The 21,527-nt window shown below is 41.6% G+C and overlaps 2 protein-coding genes across 8 annotated transcripts in view; both read right to left on the bottom strand.

Annotated features, from left to right (window-relative positions):
* Positions 1-6,353: 6,353 nt before the first annotated feature.
* Positions 6,354-11,548, bottom strand: D030056L22Rik (RIKEN cDNA D030056L22 gene). Of its 2 annotated transcripts, none has more exons than NM_001374130.1 (2): positions 11,124-11,548; positions 6,354-7,564 (listed from the first exon to the last, which is right to left on the bottom strand). In NM_001374130.1, exons 1-2 carry the CDS (start codon positions 11,457-11,459, stop codon positions 7,409-7,411), a joined length of 492 nt encoding a protein of 163 aa, NP_001361059.1. In that variant the 5' UTR covers positions 11,460-11,548; the 3' UTR covers positions 6,354-7,408. The 2 variants fall into 2 exon arrangements, with proteins under 2 accessions (NP_001361059.1, NP_808308.1); NM_177640.4 differs by having other exon boundaries at positions 6,355-7,561; positions 11,124-11,547.
* Positions 11,549-17,581: 6,033 nt separating this feature from the next.
* The window catches only part of Carnmt1 (carnosine N-methyltransferase 1), a 36,443-nt gene continuing 32,497 nt past the window's right edge, over positions 17,582-21,527 (bottom strand). For 3 of the 6 annotated variants that reach the window (NM_001377051.1, NM_001377052.1, NM_026120.5), the window contains exons 7-8: positions 21,319-21,422; positions 17,582-20,763 (exon numbers count right to left, since the gene is read on the bottom strand). In NM_001377051.1, the coding sequence (NP_001363980.1) occupies positions 20,662-20,763; positions 21,319-21,422 (206 nt within the window). In that variant the 3' untranslated portion in view covers positions 17,582-20,661. The remainder of the gene's footprint in view (positions 20,764-21,318; positions 21,423-21,527) is intronic. The other 3 variants (NM_001377054.1, NM_001377055.1, NM_001377053.1) reach the window with 1 other exon arrangement.

Here is a 21,527-nt window from a genome sequence, read left to right as displayed (position 1 = left end):
GGAGTGTCTGAAGACAGCTACAGTGTACTTACATATAATAAATAATAAATAAATCTTAAAAATAAAACTTTTACTGATGTAAGTCAGGAAAATGGTGCCATATTTAAACGTGCGGGTCACAACTGAGTAGAATTATTCCTTGTTTGTGTTAATGTGCATTACTTAATTTTGCAAACTATATGCTCTTGCTCACTACTCACTTTTGCAGAAGCAGACAGATCTGAGCTCTGTGAGTTCCTATCTAGCCTGGTCCCAGGACAGCCAGGGATATATAGAGAACCTGTCTTAAAACAAAACAAACAAACAAACCAACAAACCGGGGGGGGGGGAGAGAGAGAGAGAGAGAGAGAGAGAGAGAGAGAGAGAGGGAGGGAGGGAGGGAGGGAGGGAGGGAGAGAGAGAGAGAGAGAGAGAGAGAGACCTGAAACCCAGTCATGGGTTTCTTTTGAGTGTAGAGGCATGGTTAGTTATTTCCACTTCCAGGATGCATAATTGTTAGGCCCTATGGTGACAGGAAGGATGTGTGGTTGGGTTGCTTTTTTGTTTTAGTTTGGTTTGGTTTTTGTTGTTTTTGTTCGTTTGTTTGTTTGTTTGTTTGTTTGAAGATTTATTTATTTCATTTATCTGAGTACACTGTCACTGTCTTCAGACACCAGAAGAGGGCATCAGATTCCATTACAGGTGGTTGTGAGCCACCATGTAGCTGCTGGGAATTGAACTCAGGACCTCTGGAAGAGCAAGCAGCCAGTGCTCTTAACCATTGAGCCATCTCTCCAGCCCAAGGATGTGTTGTAAGTGAAATGTTTGCTTTTGTATATGAGTCTCCTCAGCACACTATTGATTTTTCACCTCCTTCAGGTTTTAGTTTAAATATGTGCATGCTCTAGAATTCTCGAGATACATGCGTGATCATGGCATGTGATGAATAAATCATTTGTGATGAACAAATCTCTATATATCTTTATATATCTTCTTACTGCATTGTTCTATTTTGGACATGGAGTGACCCTCTTATCTCATTTGACTGGTTTTAGTTTGGATTTTCCTTTTCATATATGAGAATCACTATGGCTACTTAGGTTGACTTAAATTTTTGATTCTCAATTTCTATATGTCTCATTGGGTATATAAGTTGTATCTTAGTTTTTTTGGTTGTTGTTGTTCATTTGTTTTTTGTGTTTTTTGTTGTTTTTGTTTTGTTTAATTCCAGTCAGTGCATATAAGTACGGCCATTTGTATTCAAGTTTACTATTGAGGGGTTTGCTATTACTAAAGCTTTTGTTGGCAGTTTTAGCTGTTTGTTTTGTTGGTGGTCCTTCTGAGAATTTTAGAGATTTGCTGCATTAACATAGTTTATTCCTACTTGACTCTCTTTGGACCATCTGTTCATCTCTGTGGTGCTTTGAACATGCTTGGCCCATGGGAAGTGGCACTATTTAGGAGGTGTGGTCCTGTTGGAATTGTATCACTGTATAGATGGGCTTTAAGGTCTCCTAATACTTAAGCTCAACCCAGTGTGGAAAGAGAGCCTCTTCCCAGTTGCCTGCAGATGACTGGCTCCCTCTGGCAGGCTTCAGATCAAGATGCAGAACTCTCAACTCCTTCTCCAGCACCATGTCTCCTTGAATGCTGCCATGTTTCCCACTAGGACGACAAAGGCCTAAACCTCTGGAACTCTAAGCTATCCCCAGTTAAATGTTGTCTTTTATAGCAGCTGCCTTAGTTGTGTGTCTCTTCACAGCAATGGAAACCCTAAGCCAATCTCATAAAGTATTCTCATGGTTGAAACTTTCATCTTTCTCTGTGTGTCGTATTCTGTGATGGCTGATGTTGATTGTCGCCTTGACAGAATCTAGGGTCACCTGGGAGATGACCTGGGTATGCCTGTCAGGGATTGTCTTGACTAAGGTCATTGGAGTGTGAACCCCTGTGCACTGCTGGTACACCATTGCCTGAGCTATATCCTGCACTGTATAAATGATGAAAGGGAACTTAGTAGCAGTATGCATTTATTGTTCTCTGGTCCAGATTGTGAATGGGATGCAGCCAGCTGCTTCACGCTGCTGCTGCCTTGACTTCCCTCCTGTGATGGAGTCTACCTTGAGACTATGAGCCAAAACCGTAAGTTCCCCTGAATGACTTTTGTTGTCATATTTTATTACAGCAGGAAAAGAAATTAAGACATGTCTCTTTAAGAAGTTTCTCCAGGGCTGGAGAGATGGCTCAGCAGTTAAGAACACTGACTGCTCTTCCAGAGGTCCTGAGTTCAATTGCCAGCAACCACAAGGTGGCTCACCACCATCTGTAATGAGATCTGATGCCCTCGTCTGGTGTGTCTGAAGACAGCTACAATGTACTCATATAAATAGAATAAATAAATATTTTTAAAAAATTTAAAAAAAAAGAACTCAGCAGTGAAACTGGGTGGCACATGCCTTTATCCTAGCACTTGAGGGACAGAAGCAGACAGACCTGATCTCTGTTGAGTTCTAATCTAGCCTGGTCTATATAGTGAGTCCCAGGACAGTCAGAGATATATAGAGACCCTGTCTCAAAACAAAACGGGGGGGGGGGGCAGGCAGACAGACACAAAGGAAGGGAGGAAGGGAGGGGAGGAGAGAGAGGGAGAGAGAGAGAGAGAGCGAGAGAGAGAGGGAGAGAGCGAACCAGGTGTAGCATTTTCTTGAATATACAAACCTACACAATAACATTCTGCCAGCTTATACAGATTGATTGCTGCATCTTTTGATATGACTTTGTGCTTCTGGGATTTTAAGATTCCTCCCATGCCCCAATTTGCAGCTTAGTGACATATCCGATTATTTCATCACGAATTGTTAGGTGCTACTCAGATCTTGCAGATGTAGCTAAATCTCAAACCAGTTGAAATATGTGGTAAAAGCATGATGCCCAACAACCCTTCTTTCTCCTTTTTTTCTTTATCCTATTCTTGTAATTAGCTTACCCCATTTGTTAATTTTTGCCATGGTTTTCCTAGTTTGTACAAGTGGAAAGATACATATTCACTTTCTTTGTTTCTATATATAATTATGTAAATTCATTTTGAAATGAATTTTTTTTTTTTACTGTTTACATGTGTCTGTGTACTTAAGACTTATGAACTCAACCAGGAAGTAGATCTGGTAATTCTTTCAATAAAGTTGAAACACAGAAAACTCAACTGAAACTCAGAGCTGGGGCTGAAGAGGGCACAGAGGTAAGAATGCACATTGCTCTTGCAGAGGACCCAAGCTGGGTCTCCAGCACTCACGCCCAGCACGTTGCAGCTGTCTATAACTTCAGCTCTTGAGAACCTGATGACCTTGGCTTCCACAGGTATCCATACCCCATATGCATAGCCTGTCCCCCGACAGACACATAAACTAAAAACAAAACAAACAAAAAATAAAATCAACAAACCAAACAACAAACAAAATCCCCAAAACTTCAGTAGCATTTTTACATAATAATGAGCTCACTGAAAAAAAGAAATTTACGGGAAAAAAAAAATCCCCATTTCCAAAAGCTTAAAACAACAACAAAAAAAGACAAAACAAAAACCGAAACAAACGCTTTAAAACAATAAATCTGAGGATGATTCTACCAGGCACATTCTAATTGTTAACACATCATTGAAGTGTTCATTTCAGAACCACACAACTGAGTTACAAAAACAAATTGCAAAATTATTTCATATTTTATGTAAGTTGATGATCTTGTGTTGGACCATAGCCATAGTTATTCTTCGCTTCATGTGGTTCACAGGCTGTAGTTTGGGCATGCCTGCAGTGCTGACTTTCCATGCTTATAGACCAGTAAGTAATTAGTGAGGCTAGCTATACTACTAAACGGAGCTGTACAGATAGTTGTAAGCCTTCATTGTACCGGTTAATCCTGCTAGCTCCGGACGGCCCCGCTCGCTCTGGTTGGCCCACTCACACAGTTCTCTCCGGCCCAAAGCTTTATTTATTAATATAAATAAATACGCTGTAGCTGACTTTAGACACACCAGAAGAGGGCGTCAGTTCTCATTCCCTGTGATTGTGAGCCACCATGTGGTTGCTGGGATTTGAACTCAGGACCTTTGGAAGAGCAGTCAGTGCTCTTACCCACGAAGCCGTCTCACCAGCCCAGTTTCTTGGTTTTTTTGTTTGTTTGCTTTTTTGAAATGGCCTCTGTGTAGTCCTGGAACTCTTTGTACCCTGTTGACCATGCTGACCTTGAGCCCAAAGACATTTGTGCTTCTCAAGTGCTGGGATTAAAGGTGTGTTCCACCTTTATCTTGGCATCTGTTACTTAATAGCCATTTTGACTGGAATGAGATGTAATCACTAAGTAGTTTTAAGTTGTATTTGTCTCCTGGCCAAAGCCATGAAAATCCTAAAAATACTTTTTGGTCATGCTTCTTTTAAAAAGCATCCAGTTCATTAGCACGTTTATTGGTTGGGTGGAGTGTGTGTATGTGTGTCAAGTTTCACAGTTCTTTATTTAGCTCCTTGTCTGTCAAAGTTGTCCATTGTGTAGGCAATCTCCTCACCCCACTGAAGCTTCTTTTGCTTTGAAGGAGTTGGTTTTGTTTTTTTTTTAAGATTTTATTTATTTATTTATTTATTATATGTAAGTAAACTGTCGCTGTCTTCAGACACTCCAGAAGAGGGAGTCAGATTTTGTTATGGATGGTTGTGAGCCACCATGTAGTTGCTGGGATTTGAACTCTGGACCTTCAGAAGAGCAGTCGGGTGCTCTTACCCACTGAGCCATCTCACCAACCCCAAGGAGTTTTGTTTTGTTTTTAGATTTATTTATTGGGCCAGGCGGTGGTGATTTTGTTTTGTTTTTAGATTTATTTATTGGGCCAGGCGGTGGTGACGCACACCTTTAATCCCAGCACTTAGGAGTCAGAGGCAGGCAGATTTCTGAGTTTGAGGCCAACCTGATCTACAGAGTGAGTTCCAGGACAGCCAGGGCTACACAGAGAAACCCTGTCTCAAAAAACCAAAAAAAAAAAAAAAAAAAAAAAAAAGAAAGAAAAAGAAAAAAAAAATTATTGGGCTGGAGAGATGGCTCAGTGGTTAAGAGCACCGAGTTCAAATCCCAACAACCACATGGTGGCTCACAACCATCTCTAATGAGATCTGACGCCCTCTTCTGGTGTGTCTGGACAGCTACAGTGTACTTAAATATAATACAGAAGTCTTTAAAAAATTTATTATTATGAACACAGTGTTCTGCTCACATTTATGCCTGCAAGCCAGGAGAGGGCACCAGACCTCACTACAGATGGTTGTGAGCCACCACGTGGTTGCTGGGAATTGAACTCAGGACCTCTGGGAGAGCAGACAGTGCTCTTAACCTCTGAGCCATCTCTCCAGCCCTTGAAGGAGCTTTTTAATTTCACAAAATTCTTTATGTTAGTTCTTGAGGCTGCTTTCTTGGATATTAGAATCTATTCAGAACATATTGTCTGTACCTACATTTCCAAGTGGCATCTCTATGCTTTTCTCTAGCCATCTCAACATTTCATGGTTTAAATTAAGTTGTTGGTCCACCTTGACTTTGTTTTGTTCAATTTGAGAGATATAGCTCTAACTTGATTCTTCTGTAGATGAGTGCAGTTTTGCCAGCACCATCTGTTAAACAGGGTTCCCACCCTGGTGTATTGTTGACACAAAACTAGCTGGCCATGGCTGTTAGGTTTGTTTGGCTTCTATTTCTATTCCATTGATCTATGTCTGTTTTAGGTCCAGCATTCTGTCTTTGACACTGTGGCTCTCGAATGTAATTTGAGACCAAACAGTCAATACCTCTGGCAGTCTTAGGACTGCTGTGGCTATCTGTCACTGTGAATCCATACGAATTTTAGGATTTTTGTTTTCTAGTTCCATGAAGAGGGTCAATTGAACTTTTGGGGAGGAGTGCATTTAATTTACAGATTACTTTTGGTATTCTGTATATACATAAAATAAATAAATCTTTAAAAAAAAGAGACAAAACCAAAAAAGCCAGATGCTAACAAATGCTGCAGAAAACGTGGGGAAAAAAAAAAATCCCATTCATGGGAGTGTCAACTACCACAGCCACAGCCACTAATGTGTCAGCATCGAGTTCTCAAAACAAAACAACAAACCCCTGCAGGGCAAAAATAGATCTACCATATGAGGCAGCTATCCCACTTCTGGGCCTGTGTCCAGAAGACTCTATATCCTATCAGAGATATGTGGACATCCGTGCTTATCCTGCTATAGTCACAGTAGGAGCAAATGGAATGGGCCTCAGTGTCTATCAGCAGATAAAGAATGAGGTACAGAAACACCGTCAAGAATCCAATACAAAATTAGTCACTGATACATAGCTCAAACATAAACAGTATACTTTATTAAAAATAAAATTGTAACACAATAACTTAGTAATGACAAATCAAGTAACATAACAAGATACCGACAAAAGGAATGAAGAGGCATTGCTTCAGCTCTCACTAGTGATCTCCTTTAAACAGGAAAGGCTGCTAGTCTAGTGGTTCTGGCCCCATCTGCACAACACAGGGATAAAGAATCGGTGCAAAAAACCAAAATAAAACAAAAACCTATGTGTAAAACCACCTTCAAATAATTGACTGAGATCTCTCTAGGACCAGGGCTCGAGCAGAAATGGCTAAAGTGCTATATCAGTGTTGAGAACTACAGGTCTAAAGTAATATAAACTATATAAAAAATGTCCTCAGAACAAAATCAGTAAGCTGACCAGATCATTTCTTTCACCTCAGAAAAGGCAGGAGGGGCAGGTGTCTGCTTCCTACTGTTCTCTATCCATTGTTTGGCTAGATTCATCGCCTATGCTGTTAATAAACAGCAAATAGCGAAAGGTAAAACACGCTACCCAAATGGAAGTTCTCACTAGTTTAAGTTTACACTCTTGTAAAACAAGGTTAGCTTTCAAAAACAATCTCACATTTTAATTTTGCATAGATACTCAAGTCTCCTATTTGTTCAACCAAGGGGATCCAATAAGATGTACTAGCGAGTATTTATGAGCATCAGCTGTATAAATGTATTCATTCCGTGTACCACAAATAAGCTTTGTGGTGCAAAGGGACATTTGACAGAACAAGTGCGGTAGACCTGAGGGCTTCCTCTGAAACTGCCAAAACCTCCTTTTCCAAGATAAGCATCTTCAAAGTCAAGAGCGTGAACAAAACTTTTTCATTAAAAATGCAAACACAAGTATTTTGTCTGCAGCTGTCCCACACCCTCGACAGCTCTCCATTAGGAGATTCAGTAGTCATTAGTTATTTATCCCAAAACCCTTCCTAGTTTTCAGGTTTGAAAAAAGGATCATGTCAAGTATGGAAAAGAACTTTTCCTTCAGGTCGCCTCAAATTCAGAGAATCCCATTTCTTCAGATGCTTCTGTCAGGACTCCATGTCAATCTCAACTCCTTCATTCTTGTCCTCAAGTGTCTCTGTCAGGCTGTTTGCACTCACATCTTCAAGAGCTGCCAGATCAAGAGGTGGCAGAGGGTTCCTCCAATACTGGAATGTATTATACTGCCAAAACTCTTCAGGCTGCTTTAGGAAAGGAAAAAGATAAAGATATCACTGGCTTAGAAAATGGCACTCCCCCCATTGCACGCACACACACACACACACACACACACACACACACACACACACACGCAAACACCAGGAAATAACTGCTTTGTTTCAGGGGAGCAGACTGACATGCCCAGTCAGAGCACTCAGAAGGCCAAGTGGGGGAGCTGTAAGCTTAAAGCCAGGCTGGGCTACCTACACATTTTCCCAGTTACACTGATTTATCACACCGATTTACTTCGGTGGCACGCACTATGACAGAGGCCGACTTTAAGGAGAAGAATTCCTTCTACTATGCTGAGTTTCGGGGACTGAACTCAAGTCCTCAGGCTTGGCAGCAAGGGCCAGGGCAATAACTACGTTCTAAATTACTTATTTGGAAAATAAACTCTAATACAATTTACACAGTCTTTTTCATTTCAACAAATAGTTTTGATTTTGGATAAAGCACTTTACATTCCCAAACAAATCTGTAGATTTGTATTTGCTAATAATCTAATTTAAAAAGAAGTTCCTACATAGCATCTTTTTAAAAAAATGTAAAATGTTCTTTTTTAATGTGCCTGGGTGTTTTGCCTGTACTATGGGCATGTAGTACCTGGAGAATCCAGAAGAGGGCATCAGAGCCCCTGAGTCTGGAGTTTCTAACACACTGTTCTTAAGTCATCATGTGGGGTTTAGAATTACCCTGCTCCCTCTGGGAAAGCAGCTAGTGTTTCAATGAGAAATATGAGATTTAAAACATATATACACCCTTATAGCCTACTTTTCGCTGATGTTTAGGATTGAGATTAACATAGAGGTTAAAATATTTCATGACCTTCAGTAAAGTTTTCTTTCTTTCTTTCTCTCTCTCTTTTTTCATTTTGGTTTTTCAAGACAGGGTTTCTCTGTGTAGCCCTGGCTGTCCTGGAACTCACTCTGTAGACCAGGGTGGGATTAAAAGCTTGTGCCACCACTGGCCGGCTTATAAACATGATAAAGTGAAAAACAATGAATTGACAATTGGTATGACTGATATAAACAGGTCTACCAAGCATTAAGCAGTTTACCTTAAATGATTACAAAATTACTTTAAGTAGTGATATTAAAACTGGCACAACATCCTCAAAATACTCCATGCAAAGAGAACTGCCCCGGAGCCTCACCAGGCTGACGGGTGCTAGTCTCAATCTGAGCCCCCTGGGTGGATCAAAGCCTTCCTACACTGGGTTAAGGTTATACTTGCTACCATAACACCTTCACACAGTTCACTGGAAACCACAATCAAGGTACATACTGTTGTAACAATGAAAGCCAAGTGAGGTTAACTTCAATCTTACTTGTCCCAATATAGCCAAAACATTGTTTCAACTTCAAAACTTAACAGTATGATGCACTCTTTTCAGAATGGAGAGTGTATCTTACACTTCTGGCGCTATCCACAAGTGGCTACCTGTCAATGCTCAGGGGCCACATGGCAACGTGGAGTCCAGGGAAAGCATCCTGCCACCTGCAGCAGCCCTGCAGTCAGCCTTGAAAGGCAGAAAGAATCAGTCTTTTGGGAATTTAATATTGAGATAAAGATACAATAAAGGCAAAAGACATAGGGTGGCGAGATGGCTCAGTACATACAGACACAGACACACACACAGACGGTAAAAACTGGAGAGAAACAGGTCAAGCCTGAATAACTGACAAAAATCGCTGACCCTACCTCATTACAAGCATAAATTAGGATCACTGTGAGAATTAAACATGAGCAGAGTAAATGCACACTATTGCTAGGTATCACACATCCTTAATAATGTGTCATTAACTATTTCTCTAGGAAAACATTTCTGCTGCTATTTAACCATACCATGCAATATTAGCTAAGCAACTGATCTGCATAAAGTTATACTGTTATTAAAAATGCAGCTTATATATAACACATATGCACTCTTGGCTCTGTCTACTTAAAAGTATATGTATACATTAAGGTATCCCCTCTCTATATACACATGTAAGTTGTGCATACACACACATGTGAGTGTTCGTATGAAACAATAAAGGTGACATCCTTAAGTCTGACAACACAAAGCAGGCAAGTACTGTGCTTGGAAAGAAGACACCTGTGGCACCATTTCCTACACAAGACTATCCATAGCGTTAGGGCAAGGATTTATGCCCTCATCTGAGCAAGCAGAAATCAGGCAGACACTGACACCAGTTTGCTTTTTGTTACATCCTTTTCTCCTGGATGATTAGCTCTTAAAACAAACCTTTGTCTTTGGAAGCTAGAAAAGATGGAGAATTCCTATCTTCTCAAGGTTCTTCAGAAGATAAGGAACTCAAGGAGCAGAGCTGACAGAACACTCCTGGGCCTCACGGTCTTCTGCTGGCTGCTACTAACAAGGGAAGACCAACAGGTCTAGCCAACTGTGTCTAAGCAAGGACTGGATGGTGTGGTGTCTGCTTACTGAACGCTCGCTCCCCTTGGCCAGTCAGTCTCTCTCATCACCTGTGCACATAAAGCTAGGGTGCCTGCAGTTACATCCAATACTTCTGCTTAAGAAACCAGTAACTTTCACCTAAAAACAGTGAGTGTAGTATTGAAAGATAATCTCCCTGAACGCCTTTAATCTCAGCACTCGAAAGGCAAGAGGAAATGTGGATCTCTGGGTTCGAGGCCAGCCTGGTCCAGGACAGCCAGGGCTACACGAAGAGAAAATTTCCGTTATCTTATCAACTTTGTTATAAAATAACTAGAAAAGGACACTGAGCAGACGCATGCCAAGGTGGCTGAGTTTGGCGAGCTCTAAGAATCACCCTTGCTTCTTCACCTCATGCTCCACCAACTTATGCAAGAACTGCTTTAAAGAAGGCTCTTGAGTCCCTAAGTCGGGCCAATGCTGTGCGATACATATATAGTATGGGTTATAACTCACTCGAAGGCCGGGCAGTGGTGGCCCACGCCTTTAATCCCAGCACTTGGGAGGCAGTGGCAGGCGGATTTCTGAGTTCAAGGCCAGCCTGGTCTACAGAGTGAGTTCCAGGACAGCCAGGGCTACACATAGATAAACCCTGTCTGAAAAAGCAAAACACTCACTTTAAGTTTTCTAGTCACGTGTCTAAAAATAAAATTAACAAACAGTACACCCAATATGCGGCAAGTTGCTTCGTGTGTAACACAGTTCAGAACCCGACCCTTTATCTTAAAACATATTTGGCGCTCCTACTCTTCTTACACTTAAAACACATAAGTTTGGTCAAGTTATATTTCTAGTGTATTCTGTCTGATCACATGGCTAGCGGCTACCAAAACAAAGCAGCGGAGAGGACAGTGAGTCCAACAATCCATTCTCACAGCACTGAACATTAGGAGTTAACAGGTCCTCTGATGAATGCTACTGGAAAGCATGCTAGAAGTTCTACAGCATTCCCCATCAAATTAAACGCCTCTCTCCCGTTGGTCACTGAGCTGACCCTCTAGGGTCCAGCCCGTCTGGCCCACTCGATGGCCCGACTTCCGCGGCCTGGCACCGAGCTCCGGGCTAGTGAGTAGCGGACCTACCTGGCTGTGCACCCCGTCGGCTACCTGCGGGCTGCCCGCGCTTTCTACTCTGTCGCCGCCGCCCGCGGCCCGGGGTTCCTCCTGCTCGCCAGGAGGTGGCTCTCCGGGCTCCCGGCTACAGCCCTGCAGCTCCTGTCTGTCGTCCCCGCCGCCGCGTCGCTTGCGGGGCGCAGACGCAGGCTCCGCCATGATCCCCGCGTCCCCCTGGCGCTTGAGGGGCCGAGCCGTCCCAGACGGCGGGACCCAGAGCGGCGGCTCCTCGGGGAAGTCGCTGAGCAGGAGCCGCTTCCAAGGCACGCGGAACGTGAGCGGCTCAGCCGCACGCCGCTTGGCCATGGGCCAGGGACGAGGGTCGCGCGGGCGGCGGGCGGAGGGCGAAGGGCAGCGCAGAGCTCGGCTGTCCCGAGGGCGGACGAGACGTTGTGGGGGAGCCACCGCGCAGCGCCGGAGTTTCGAACCTGCGCCGTGATGCGCGCGCACCTGCGCCCATCCAGCACAGCCGCTGGTTGGTGGAGGCTCGCGGTTCGCGTTCCCGAGCGCCCTTGCGGCCGGAAGTGCGCCCTCTGAGGGGGCGGGGCATGGGGATGTGGATGGAAGGAGGCCGCTACCCCCTGGCGGCCTTCTTTTGACTTGCACGGTTGTTCGCATTCCCCTGTGTGTGCGCCTCTCGGTCCCCAAGCGAGGACTCGGGCAGGAGCGGCCGAAAGACTCCGCGGCCTCAGAGGTCCCAGCGGCAAGTGCGCTGGGGCCCTTTCCTCTGTGCTGCGATCCTGGGGCGGCGGAAGTGTCTGCTTAGCCCGCAGCGGCCTGCAGGTTCCAGGACCTCTCCAGTGGGTGGTGTCTTGGCAGAAAAATGTAAACCGTGGCAGAAATAAGTCCGTACTTTTTTTTTTTTTTTTTTTTTTGGTAAAAAGCAAAAAGTAACTAAAGGATAGGGTGCTTGCCTACCATGCCCAAGGCCTTAGATTCTATCCCCAGTGCTGCAAGGATAAGGAGAAAACGCAGTAACCAAACAAAACTAAGGAAAAAACAAAACAAACAAAAAGAAACCAAGCCCATCAACGCTCCGGAGAAACATTCTTTCTAGGGCATGGTAGAGCTGTTTTAGCTGATAGGTACTGTGTATGGGTGTATTTATGAATATGCGCCATGTGCATGCTTAAATATCTCTAGATGTAGTTGTAAGCCATCTACACAGAGAAACTTCCTTCCAGCACTGGGGATTGAACCTACGGCCTTGGGCATGGGAGGCAAGATCTCTATCCTTGAGTTACTTTTTGCTTTTACCGAAAGACTAAAATACTGGCTCAAACAAACCCATCACGGTTTGCATTGGTGGGAGGACAGCAAATAACCAACAAGCACAAACAGCGTTATCGGTAGTGTACAGAAAGTTCTGTTTGATCGCTCCATTTCCTGTTTGCACTTGGTAATTCTTCCACCTGGAACAAATGATAAATTCGCCATTGCCATTTTCACACTAGTGACACAGATGATTTGTTGTGCGGAGACCATGTTCCAACACAATAGAATACAACATGGGCAGGTGTGTTCCTTCTGTTCTCCAGAATCTTGCTGCCCTCCCCCCACCCCGCCCCTCATTCCTTGTGATACTTAGCATTATGTACACAAGGTAGTATAAAGCATATGCATAGCTAAAATGACCGTAACACGCAAGTGTCCCTGCCTGGCTTCAGAAGGGAAAGAGCATCTGTGTGCCTCTTCACTGTCCCGTTTCTCTTTCCTGTCCCCAAGTAGTCTTGTTTCGGACCATGAATTACTACTTCTTTGTAATTTCCCCCTCAGTCCACTCACTTATCTGTATTTCTAAGATGCTTTTTTGGATTTGCTAATATTTTAAGATATACTAAGATCTAGCTGACATACAATACGCTGCTTATTTTTAGACGTGGCATTTTGCCATACATACACATGCGCCTGCGAAGACATGAGAGTGCATCGCCTTAAAAGCTTTATCTTAAAAGTGGTTTGGAAAACCTTTAGTCCTAGCACTCGGGAGGCAGAGGCAGTCTGTGAGTTCTTGGCCAGTCTGGTCTACAGATCTAGTTCCAGGATAGTCACGGCTACACAGAGAGACCCTGTCTTGAAAAACAAAATCTATAAATGCTAAGAGCATTGTTCAAAAATGCGTTGTACAGATTTATTACAAAGTGTTTTTCTGAATGCTTTTTATAGCACCAGAGGTTGTTTATTATTATTATTATTATTATTATTATTATTATTATTATTATTATTTTGCATCCTCATCAGCAAACAATATGGCCAATGTGAAATGGTATCTCATTGTGGCCTCAATTTGCATCTCACCCAATCAGTGAAGCTGGACATGTTTTTTTGTTGTTGTTGTTTTTTTGGTTTTTTTTTTTTTTTTTTTTTTTTTTGTATTTATAGATTTTTGGTTTTGGTACAGGAATCCTTGTTAATTGTTGTAGCTTCCCCTAGCCTTGAGTAGGCTGGCTTTGACCTTGCTGCCAAAGAGTAAGAGACCACCTGGGGTGGAGCCTCCGATTTAGATGGCTCTATTGTTCTGTCACGTGTCACTGCTCTTCTCCAAGACACTGCTACCTGCTGAGAGGCCCTGGAGATATTCCGCAGACAGCATCTAGACATTACCTACAGACTGGCAACAGGCATCAAGAATGGATTGGCGGGCCGGGCATTGGTGTCACATGCCTTTAATCCCAGCACTTGGGAGGCAGAGGCAGATGGATTTCTGAATTCGAGGCCAGCCTGGTCTACAAAGTGAGTTCCAGGACAGCCAGGGCTATACAGAGAAACCCTGTCTGGGGGGGAGGGGAGGGGGAGGGAAGGATTGGCGGGGCATGGGCCTCCCCTCTTTATAAGCACAGACTCTTAGTAAACTTTGGGGCCTTGAACAGACATGTCTTGGCCTCCATTATTTCTCTTGTCATTTCCTTCCATACAGTTCCGGCCTCCCACACAAGAACCCAGTTAGTGTGGCTGCAGGCAGCTTACAATAGTTAATATTGTTCTTTGCCAAACAAATTCTACACTTATATGTGTTTCAAATGACCAGTCCTGTTTTTCTTTGGGTTTAGTCTGCTATAAGGTTGATCCTTTACCATTGGGGCCTCAAGATCACCTGAACTAAAGTGCCTGGTGGCCCAGGCTGGATGGCTACACGTCGGTTAAGGCATAGTGCATCTTTAAAAACTAGACCAGATGTCCTTTTTCTCTGGTTTGTGAGAACCTTTTTATTTAGTATCCTAGAAAAATTCGATTTGGTGTTAGAAATATCAACTTCTTGCTGGAGAGATGGCTCAGTGGTTAAGAGCACTAACTTAACTACTCTTCCGGAGGTCCCGAGTTCAAATCATCCATAATGAGATCTGATACCTTCTTCTGGTGTGTCTGAAGACAGCTACAGTGTACTTACATATAATAACAAATAAATCTTTGGGGCGGAGTGAGCTGAGCCGGAGCAAGCAGAGGTCCTGAGTTCAATTCCCAATAACCATCTGTACAGCTACAGTGTACTCATACACATGAAATAAATAAGTCTTTAAATACAAAAATACCACCTTCTACTAATCTGTGTCTTTTATTTTCATTTTATGGTGAATTATTCGACTTTATTTGTGAGACAAGTTCTTAATATATATCCCTGGCTGGCCTGGAGTTCTCTAAATAGGCCAGGTTGACCGCACATTGATCTACCTGCCTCTGCCTCCTGAGAACTGGAATTAAAGGTGTGAAATAAGACTTAACTTTCCTTTCTTTTCTTTCTTTCTCTTCCTCTCTTTTTCTTTCTTTCTCTTCCTTTCTTCCTTCCTTCCGTTCTTTCCTTTTTTCCCCAAGACAGGGTTTCTCTGTATAGTTCTGCCTATCCTGGAACTCACTTTGTAGACCAGGCTGGCCTCGAACTCAGAAATCCACCTGCCTCTGCCTCCCGAGTGCTGGGATTAAAGGCACGCACCACCACGCCCCGGCTCCATTCTTTCTTTTATGTATGCGAGTACACTGTTACAGTCTTCAGACGCACCAAAACTGGGCATGGGATCCCATTACAGATGGTTGTGAGCCACCATGTGGTGGCTGAACTCAGAACCTCTGGAAGAGCAGTCAGTGCTCTAAACTGCTGAGCCATCTTTCCAGTCCTTTATTTTTATAGTGCATTCATTACCTTGATTATGTCTGCACATGTAATGCCACAGCACAGTACACATGTGGAAGCCAGAGAACAAGCTGTAAAAGGTGTTTTCTCCTTCCATCTTTTGAGTCCCAGGGATCAAATTCCGTTGCTCATACCCAGTGGCACATTCCTTAACCCATGGAGCAATCTTATTAGCCCGCATGGCTTAATTTTAATATAGTAAAATAGATCTTCATGTCTTAGTTTGCCTGCCTAAACATTTACTTTTGTCTAAACATTTTATAGTGTCCTACTTGTCTTTCCATTCTTAAGGCCTTCATTCACTTGGAATCAGTGTGTGCACACGTATGTCTGAATGCGGAGAGGAAGGTCTGAGTCCCCTCTCCCCATCTGGGATGATGGCCTTGCTTATTGTGCAGTTCCTACTCCATGCTAAAGTGAAATTTACAGGGTTGGCTACTCTCTAGTCAGCTCAACTATTCTCTTTGCAATTATGTCTCAGTAAATGGTATCTACATGGTTACATCTTAATAAGCAGGTTTGACAGTAAAAGTACTCACTTCCAAGCCGAAGAACCTGAGTCTAATCCTTGTGACCAGGATAATGGAGAAAGAAGACTCTAGCAAGATGTCCTTTGATCCACGCTGTGTGGCAAACTCAATGCACACTAAATTTTGTCAAGAGGTTTTGATAGCTGTAGAACAATCCTTGACGTTTTTTCAGTATTGTCTGCACTGCCTTAGCTCCTGGCTCTTCCATATGGAACCATCTCTAGTATTTCTGTTGGGTCTTTTGAGTTACAGTGGAATTACAGATAAGTCTGGGGAGAATTTTCATCTTTGCAGTATCAAGTCACTCCTTATTCAAGAGCTCTATTTAGATTTTTAAATGTCCTTCATTAGAATCTTATACTTTTGCCCATGTCTTTATAAGACCTTGAAAGTAGCACATGTGGTTACTTTGTCCTGAGGTGGACCAATCTACTGAGTCAAGGAAATGAGTCCACTTCACCTGCTTAGTATACTTTATTCATTGTTCTCTATTTTCCATTTCTCTGTCTGATTTCTGTTCAGTTTGTTGTTTGTTTTGTTTTTTCTTCTTCTTCTCTAGTTTTTTCTCATGGAGCCTAAAATTGAGTATAGCCTTTCTGATTGTTAGCCCAAGGTTACCTCAATTCACTGAATTGCTGAAGCAGGTGCTAGGACTGTGGGCACACAGCAGGACCAGCTGTCTTCTTTTTCAATACTAACATGCAAGTTGTAATTCTCCCAGTACTCCAGCCTCAGCTACAGTCTGCAATTTCTGGTATGTTGTTTTTATTGTTCTTGAGGTTTGAAATACTTCAGAATTTTTTCACTTCTATTAAATAATCAGAATGTTTTAAATTTGAACCCCTTGGCACTTTAGCTGTACCTCTTTGCATTAATATTTGATAGTTCCTCTAAAGGAACTATCTTCAGTTGGTTTTCAAAGTCTGTGTTTAAACTTTGTACTGCTTATGTAATAAGACATAACTGCCTTGCTACCTACAATCATACTGATCAAATAGTATCTTCTACCAATTCCGACTGTCCCATACTTTGGTATATAATGCATGCTGCCAATCCTAACAGGCCTTGTATAAGAGAAAACCAACTGAGAGGTAATCCTGACATTTATCACGCTGTGGCTGGTGAAGCACGCATGTACAGTAAATAAATAATGTAACAAAAATAAGATGCAGCAGATTCCTGTTCTCAACACTTCTGTCAGTAATGCGAAAGAAGCTGCTTTTGAATAAACGCTCCCAATTTCTTGGTAAACAAGTAACCCATACTGTCTCCCTCTTCCACCCTCCTATGACGGCGTGCCAAGGTCAGGTGCGTTAACAGATAGATAGGTCTTCACCACTCAGGGACCCCTGGGAGACTACTGCATTGTGGATGGGTGAACGCAGTAGGTAGAGTCTAAAGAAGTTCCTCGGTGGTGCATGTGTTTGGTCCCCAGTGATTGTTTAGAGGTGAAAGGCTCTGACTTCATGAATGGATTATTCCTTTGACGGCTTCATACTTGATGGGAGGTAAAATATGAGGTGAATCTAACTCTAATGGAATTATTTCTGTTCTGGCCTTGTCCACCTCCAGCTCCCTCTGCTTCCCAGCTGGCATGGGGTGGGTGAGCAGCTTCACCCCACTCCATGCTCTTTACCCCCACGTTCTGCTGTACGCGCGCGCATGCGCGCGCGCACACACACACACACACACACACACACACACACACGCGCGTGCACGCACACACAAACACACAGAGCCAAGTGAGCAAGGAGTGAAGCTGTGAGACAGAATAATAAACCCATTATCCTTTTACTTTAAAAGTATGTTGTCATAGAAATAAAAAGTTGACAATACAGAGAGAAAGCACTAGGGGAGGAGAAAATACCAGGTCAGAATGCAGAGTGAAGTCCTCACCCAGTAGCCACCTGCTGAGGCACTGTGGAGTCACCTGGCAGAAGTCCTCAGAGACACTACCCGCCCAGTTGAGAAGAGTTCAGAGAAGCGACCCCAGATGATAAAACTGCTCTTCTTGAAACTTTTTCTGCTGTTAGCCTTTGTAGTTTATTCTATCATTTAACAAAATTAAGGATCAAGACTAATCTTTTTCCCTTGGAAGATTCCAAGTTCATTATACTGAACATGAATGAAACAAAGTGAAAATAGATACTATACACCTCGGCAAACTCAAAGCTCAAATGCTCATTGAGTTCCTAGAAGCGTACAAAAAAAAAAAAAAAAAAGGCTAATGAAGAATTGAGAAATGTGCTCAAATAACATTCCCACTATGGCCATCATTACATTGAGGGAAACAACCAAGAACTGTTGTAGCAATTGGTAGACTTTAATATTTAAAGAAAAAGTAAGTCTATACACACATTAAAGATATAGGAAGTTTCATGCAGACATGAAGCTCCCAGTCCCGTCTTTCTGGCGATGTCAGAACGTGAATTACACACAGAGCCCATACACTCTACAGTTCCCCGGCGTGACCAGTGCATACTGTGAGCTCGGGAGCCTTCCCGTATAGTCTACATGCCCTATCATGCTCACTATATACTGTGGGCTCAGGAGCCTTCCCGTATAGTCTACATGCCCTATCATGCTTATTGATCAGAACCTAAGTCTTCACCACCTCAGAAAATGTAAATTTAAAAACAGAAAGCACATGATCACCTTATAAAACTGAGAACATTTGTATATAGCACTAATTTAAGAAAAAAAATTAAATTTCCCAGACTTACACACTTTAATAGCTGGACCTAAATATAAAAAATACAAAATTAAACTCCTCCAGTGACACCTCTTTTTTTTTTTTTTTAAGATTTATTTATTATTATAAGTTCACCGTAGCTGTCTTCAAACACATCAGAATAGGGCATCAGATCTCACTATGGGAGGCTGTGAGCCACCATGTGGTTGCTGGGATTTGAATTCAGTACCTTTGGAAAAGAAGTCAGTGCTCTTACCCACTGAGCCATCTCACCAGCTCCCCAGTGACTCTTCTATTATTGATTTATACCATCTTCTCAAGTTTAGAATATAGTAACTTCAAAAGCCACAAGAGAAAAAGTGATGCAAATTTATAAGGAATATTTTTAGAACGTTCATGATATGAAGAAAAAAATAAGTGAAATAACTGATTTCAGAGTTAAGTAAAATACATAATTTAGAAATGTAAGTAGTAACATTAAAGAGTAAAACATAACAGAAAAAAAAATCGTTAGGTAACAAAACCAACCCTCTGGTGTCAGACTGCTCTTACCTTTGTAAAAAAACAAAAAACACTCGATGAATAAAAGCATTCCTAAATAACAACTTAAAAAGCATGCATTCCTCGCTGTTCACTGGATGACTTTTAAAATACATTTCTTAGGTTATTTTTTCCCCTTAAAAAAATAATTCTGAGAGATATTCCCCCCTTGTATATAGTGATAAGAATTTCCACCAAATGAACATTTGTAAAGTAGTGAGCAATAGAAGAACAAGAAATGATTTTAGACAAAAACTAGACTATGGATTTACACAGCCTAAGAAGTAAAATTTGCTCTGTGGAGCCATGTACTGCATGATGGAAGGACAGATGACAAAAATTCCCATACTGTGTAGAATTCTCCCAACTAGAAAGATACCAGATCCTACAGACTCAAACCTAAGCAACACAAAGGCTCAAGGACTTAAAGTAAGGCGTCCTATTAAAGCATGGCAACAAGGCAGTTATGTCACCAGTACATATTAAATCCATCTAATCCAGATGCCACAGAGGTCACACATTTGTGCAACACTCAGCAAGAACTTCCTTTTCCTGCAGAAGTTAAAACACCTTCCACCTCTTCTTTCCTAGCTAATGGAAACGGAATAACAAGCATTACAACTAACAAGGAAAACTCCCTCTGACCAGGCCTCTCTAGAGGTAGAAAATTAAAGCAGCATATACTCTTTCAGCTCCAACTCTTATCTGGGGACAAAATTAGTATTAATCTGAAATTCCATGAATGGCTGCTGCCTAGGAAGACACAGAACACAGGCATTAATTTATCCCTGAATTTTATACTCAGAACTTCTCACATTAATTCTATTATAATTTTCACTAGAATACATGTTAACTAAAAAAGTGCTTGCTTCCATAAGCCACATACTTTATAAAACACATCATTGTAAACATCACACGACAAGCTTTGTAATTAATTTCTAATTCGAAATTATGTATTTCAGATGGGCAGATTTTATTCTTATTTTTCCAGTTTCTTAACACTGCTTTATAAAAGAAGCTTTTGGACCTCCAAATATTTATATTTACATACATTTCAAAGGGATCCAGTGATTGATATAAGATTCAGTTTAACATGGACAAAGACTTTCTCTGTTACTGTAGTTCATGAGTTTTAACCTGTGATACAACTGATTTAGCATTTCATACATGACATGTTTGATGTTCTCTAAATGCGGCTGAGCTAAAAAATAAAATAAAACTATTTTGAATGATGAAAGAATAGTTTCAAATTCTATTGCAGACTCGCAATAGCTTCATGAAACCTGGAGTTTATGTTTATTTTCTTAAAGACAATTCAGGGCTTCAAAGAAAAAAGTACTTGAAGATAGTTCCTCCATTAGATATCTGCATGGGAGATAATGTCTTCATTTTTTTTTTTTTTTTTACTTGTGTGGTATAAATTTGCACGGCATAGTATATTTCTGAAAAAAGCAATAGACATCATTAAGAAAATAGACACTATTTCTAAATTTTGTTAGGAATAAGAAGGCACCACTGATTTGAGGTTGTGTCCTGTTGTCACCGATAGTTGACTCTGAGTTGTTTATTTCATCATTTACTCTTATTAAATGTTTTTCTGGGTAATAGCACTTAAGACCATTATTGTGGCTTCCGGACCACAAACAAAACACACTCATAGTAGTATTTCATCATAGAGAGATCATTCACAGTATATGTTGACAATACAGATTCTTTCTCCACCTGTAATACAAACAAAAGTCATAATCACCTCATGATGGCAACACTCTTAACAAATACCAAGAAATTATTAGTTGTTTGATACTATTGTAAGCATATTTAAACAGATCCCCAGACTAGTGGCACCCATAATCCCTTTATAAAATAACAGGTCACGTAACTTCAGTATCATACCTCCAACTACAAATATGGTGTGGGAAGATGAAAAGGCCAGGGGAGATGAAAATAATATACAGACAACCATTTCTTTGATACCTGCCTTCTCACTGTCTACCTCCTCCAGAGCCTAATCTACATGGTATCTGTCAGTGAGTGATTACCCAGGCCATTGTCAGCTACCATTATTGAAAGTCTATTTCAACAGGAACTATAGTGTTCCCTCTATATACATATTGTACCAAATCTTTACAATTAAGAAAGCTATTTAATATTAATATCTCTATCTGGGGGAGAAAAAGAGAAGTAAAGAGATCAAGTCATTAAGTGCTATAATGCCTATATTCTTATTTAAAGGCATTCCAAGTTAAAAATTTTGGCCCTGTGTCTTTCCATTCTTACCTCTAGCTGAAATCCATACTGAAGAACAACATTTTTAATATCCTCATAGCTCAATTCTATAGACAGTTCATTTGCCAGATTTTCAAAATGGTATAGTAGAGGACCTATGGTTTGAAGATACTATGAATGAGTTACGTGAACTTAAGCATGCATTAGTAGCTTTGTACACGAAATTCCAGATGAACTAGTTGAATAGGAAGTAGTGTAAA

Source organism: Mus musculus, chromosome 19 (assembly GCF_000001635.26).
Source record: "Mus musculus strain C57BL/6J chromosome 19, GRCm38.p6 C57BL/6J".
NCBI classification, from domain to species: Eukaryota; Metazoa; Chordata; class Mammalia; order Rodentia; family Muridae; genus Mus; species Mus musculus.
This window is presented reverse-complemented; position numbering and strand designations above follow the sequence as displayed.

Coding starts and splice junctions, on each gene's coding strand:
- D030056L22Rik (NM_001374130.1), bottom strand. CDS start 11,459: ATGGCCAAGCGGCGTGCGGCTGAGCCGCTCACGTTCCGCGTGCCTTGG. Junction 7,565..11,123: donor CCGACGGGGTGCACAGCCAG/GTAGGTCCGCTA, acceptor CCTTTCCTAAAG/CAGCCTGAAGAGTTTTGGCA.